This window comes from Mesitornis unicolor, unplaced genomic scaffold, assembly GCF_000695765.1.
Source record: "Mesitornis unicolor isolate BGI_N332 unplaced genomic scaffold, ASM69576v1 scaffold21332, whole genome shotgun sequence".
NCBI lineage: Eukaryota > Metazoa > Chordata > Aves > Mesitornithiformes > Mesitornithidae > Mesitornis > Mesitornis unicolor.
In genome coordinates, this window is record NW_010168772.1 from 5,701 (window position 1) to 10,638 (window position 4,938).

Below are 4,938 nucleotides of genomic sequence, written 5' to 3' on the forward strand. Positions count from 1 at the left end.
TAGAGAATCAGCTTAAGGTATAATACTCAGCACCTACATGATTGTAGCCATCATGCAGTAGTCCTTTAGTATATTTTGTCTTTTTGCATTACACTAAACACTCGCCTGCTTTCAGTCTTTCACAAGATGATATTTTAAAAGTCGTCAATATATTTATTTGCCAGACTCTTTCTTCTATATAAAATCTGAGTGCTCATTGCCGAAAGGAAAGAAGTATAAATCACTATGTATGAGAAAAACAGATTCTCCTTCAAACTGCTGGTGAATAGGTGGCACGAAATGAGGGAAGGGAGAGAGAGAAGCATCACCACTGCAGGGACGGCCAGCACCCCACATCATGCCCAGTGCCTACACCAAGGACTCAGGTCTCCCTTTCCTGCCCACAGGGGTCTTAGCATCTCTGAGGCCGCTCCCTTTCCTCAAAGAGGAGCTATCTTGATGGCTGTTGAGCTGATAAACTCATCGCTTAAACAAGTGATGGAGCTTCTCCTGGAACTGGTTTCCAATGAAGCAGTAGAGCAAAGGGTTGATGCAACTGCTGGCGAATGCCATGCAGATGCTGAATGGCAGCACTGTATCAATGATCCCTGTCACGTCACAGTTGTCCATGATGTTCATATGAGCCAAGGCATCCAAAAATGTTAAAATGTGGAATGAGAGCCAGGAAATGAAGAAGGCCACAACAACGGCAGCTATAAACTTTAGGACTTTGTCTCTCTTCCGTTTGTTTTTTCCAAACTCTTGTGCTTTCAGCAAGTGCCTCCTGATCCAGATGTAGCACATGGTGATCACTGTCAAGGCGATGAAGAAGCCGAATGCATTTTTCAGGAAGGCTGCTCCCACATACCATTCTGCATAATTCTCATGAGGAAAGTCTATAATGCAAGCATCGACCCCCAAGCTCTCAATGTAGTGAGTGTCATGGAAATAAAAAGTTGGAAGGGAGGACAAACCGGCAAAGCCCCACAAAACCAATGCGATAAAATAAGCTTGTTGTGGAGTTCTTTCTTGAGAGTGAATAGGATGTGCAATAGCACGGTACCGGTCCACACTAAGGCACACAATGAAAAATATACTTGCAAACATGTTCAAGCAGAGGACAGAACTGGAGATTTTGCACATGAGAGACCCAAAGAGCCAGTTATACCTGTGTGCATAGTAGGTAGCCCAGAAGGGAAGGGTTGCGAGGCTCAGCAAATCTGCCATGGCCAGGTTGAAAATGTAGATATTAGCAACTGGTTTGGGGCCACTGTGACGACAAAGCACCACAACCACCACGCTGTTGCAAACCAACCCAAGAACGAAAACCAGAGAGAAGAGTGCTGGAACTAGTGAAAACTGATAGTCTGAAGAGGTAAGTGGGCAAGGAGGGGGCGGGCGCAATGCAGCTGATGAGTTTGTCAACACTGTATAGAAGACTTGGAGAGTTTCTGTGGTAGTGATGACCAGGGAGTAGTTGCTCTGCATGTTGGTGCTGGTGGAAAGGGAGGTTCTGCAGGAAATTCAAATGCTAGCATCACTTTTCTATCACGTCATCCACCTGCAGAGCAGAAACTGTGTGTTAGACATGCACTCTGCCCTTCTGGAGCTCTGGAAGCACACAGTCATGATAAAATAAAAAGCATTTAAAATTTTGTCAGTAAACTGAGGGCTGAAATACCAGGCAACCCTGCTGGACTCCTCCATCCCACTGACAGGACACAATTAGCCCTAGGGAAGTCACAGCACTTTTTAATTAGCCTGGCAGAGATGTGAGCAGCTGGATTTTATCTATGATTACCGAGGAGGCTTTCTGTGGCCAGCAGAACAGAAAGATTATTGACTCAGGAGCTGGAGCTACTTTGGGAACTTCTGGGACCAAAAGCAGCACTGCAGTTCCTCATGATCCTTTTCTCAGCTTTCTCATGCTATTTCCAGCACTCTGAGCAGTTAAAATTATGTAGAATGGGTACTTCACACCTGAGGGTCTCCCTGGACTTCACTGAAAGCAGCCTTTTAACAAGGCTATTAGGAAAGCAAGCTTTGACTTTTTTTTTCATTTACAGGGCTGGATACAAAGAGAGTAAAAGGTCTTTGCAAAATGTCATTTTTGCAGAAGGACTGTCAGAGTACTCCTCAATACAAATCGCATTTACACATGAAGAGTAAAAGAAATATTTTCAATGTAGATCCAAGCAACAGACAGTCAAGCACTCAGCCCTTGCAGGCATTGGATTTAACATTAGCATTTGCCATTCATTTAGAAAGATCAGAATTTTCACGGCTTCAGTAGGGGAATATGTAGCTACAAAACAGCTAAAATAGGAGAGTTACTTGACAGGTCTGTGTTTGTTCAACAGTTCATGTCTGCACTCTAAGCAAGGAATTTCTCAAAACATAAGACTTTATAGTCAATAAAAAAAAAACCATGACCAAATATTTTATTTGACATAATAGAAAGACAATTCCTTTTTAATTAAGTTCTTATGGAACCAGTCAGGCATTTAAGAATTCTTAAGGAGCCCTAAAAACAACAGAAATTTTAACCAAGACAACACAGCTGTCTCCCATTTAACAGGAGGCAACTGATCATTTCAAACTTATTTTTCTGTATTAACAGTTCAGTGTACCATAGCTTATAATCTGCTTGATGCAAGATATACAATATGCTACTTTGAATGTACTTGTAAAAATTTAAATGTAATTATATTGTCTTAAACAATGAAAAATCAGTAAGAGTTGCACATTGCTGCACAGTGCTGGTATTTAAGTCCCAAGTACTGGAGCACAAGCCCATGTTCTGTAATCAAACAGGGCTTAAACCAAATGAAAGCTTTTTGTTTGGGGAGGGCAAAGATTCAGGAGGGGGTCTGGAGCCCCATTTTGCTCTTATGTCCTAAACCCCTTGCTTTAACCTACAGAGGCTGATATCTCACAACTGGTCACAAAGCGTTATGAATCTGACTTACCCCTAACAGAGGGATCACACCAGAATTAATTATAGCTCCATTACTGAGAACAAGGTTTCATTGACAAACACGTTCCCTCCTCTGCACATGAACAACTGGTGGCTTAAAATCTTCTAACCCAGTCGTTCCTACCAGAACTTAAGACACGATGAGGCATTTTATCACAAATTGAATCAAATCAATGGAAATTATGTTCTAACAGCAGACAGAAAACATACCTCTCAAAGCTCACATTTGTCTGGATATCCCTCTAGAATTACACACTCCTTTTTTCTGCTTTCCTTCTGGCAAATATCACCAGCAGTGATCTGCTCTCTCATAGCTTCCCTTTTCCCACGGGGAGACTTTAACCCACATAACTCAAGAGCGGCAACGTAAACGCCTGTCAGCTTCTTTTTCTTTTGGAAGCTAAGCAATTTGAGACCCCTCGCCTCCTTTCCACGGTCACGTGAGCATATGTGGTAAACCAGGAGAGAGGAACTAGACAACCAAAACAATAACAAACAGAAAGCAAGAGAAAGGAATTTCACCGAATATCTGTGTGGGTTTCTGCTGCGGCTCTTGGGCCAAGAAGATACACACACATGCCTTCTGCCTCCCAGGTGCCCATGCAACACTTGTGAGTCTCCATACAAGGATCCATGCATCTCCCTAACCACTCTAGGGAGTCCCAGTGCTTGCCAGCACATTTGAGAGTGGAATAGGCTGTTAGTGCTGGCAGAGCTGGCTACCACGTGAACGCAGAGACAGAAAGCAGAGTAGCATCAAAGCGTTCACCCCAGCATTGCCTGTGGATGGGGCCTGATCCTCTCTCTCAATTAGTAGGATGGGAAAGCCACAGCCCCAGCACTTGCCAAGACACGTACACCACTCGAACCAAGGAGGATGGCAGGACAAATCCACGTGGCAGAGAGCAGCCTTGGCCTTGGGGTAGCACCCGACCAAAGCACACAGATTGGCAAGGCTGCACACTCCCACCGCATCCCATTCACACAGAACTCAGTTTTTACAGCTGCTTCTTCCTCACATCACATGCTGCACCTGACCCCAGCCTCCCCTCCCTGGAACGGGTTCCCATAGGGCTGCTGGAGGAAATGCACTGGGGCAAAGTAAGCACCCATAAGCCTTAAATATCCTGTCCTGATGCCCTGACCGTGATCATCTCTGCAGCAGCAGCCCATCTACGAGGCATGTGTGCAGCTGAGGCTGCATGTGCCAGATGGAAAGCAACCACAGAAGTCCCTGCCAGTGATGTGGCCCTTTGCCCCAGCCAGGTGCTGCTGGCTGGCCACCCATCACCAGCCAGGGCTGGACCTGAGCTTATCCCAGTCTTTGAACACAGGCACAGCCCTGCAGCGAGGGTTGCCCAACCGTGGTGGCTTGGGGAACTCCAGTGTCTGCCCTTGCTGTGGGACTGTGCAGCACATCAGAGGCAACAGGCACCGTGGGCTCTATAACCAGCTCTGCTGACACCAAGGTGACCCCGAAGAGAGATGAAACAGGTCAAATAGCCCATTACCAGCATCTCCAGAGGAGCCAAGGGCTGAGCATGCTGTGGAGAGCCTTCCTGCCCAGCTGTGTCTTTGACCCAGAAGGAGCTTCAGAGGGGGCTGCAAAAGTTCATCAGCAAACTCACATGCATCCGCTGGAGCAGAGCACTACTTCTTCAGGGCAGGGAGAGGAGTCCTTGGCCTCTTTGGGCTTTCTCTGCCTCATATTAAGAGTGCAGCTCTTGGAATTTCCTGTACAAAAGAAGATCGGGTTATTTAAATAAGGGGAATCCCACACAGCATCTCTATTTATCACAGTGTAGCTGATTTACTGCTTCACAGACACCACAACAAAGCAGTTGGTGGTCACAACTGTCAGGCTGCAAGCATGCACAGTACCTGTGCTTGGGGCAAATGCTGGAAGGGAAAGCAAGCTGAAATAGCTCAGTGAAATGACACGCTGCGAGCAGGTAACACAAACTCAAACATCACAAGTATAT

The 4,938-nt window shown here is 45.7% G+C and overlaps 1 protein-coding gene across 1 annotated transcript; it reads right to left on the minus strand.

The window, feature by feature from the left end:
* Nucleotides 1–348: 348 nt before the first annotated feature.
* Nucleotides 349–1,467, minus strand: AGTR2 (angiotensin II receptor, type 2). Its single transcript, XM_010179149.1, is given in 1 exon segment — nucleotides 349–1,467. A coding segment is annotated over 1 exon segment (1,119 nt).
* Nucleotides 1,468–4,938: the final 3,471 nt, after the last annotated feature.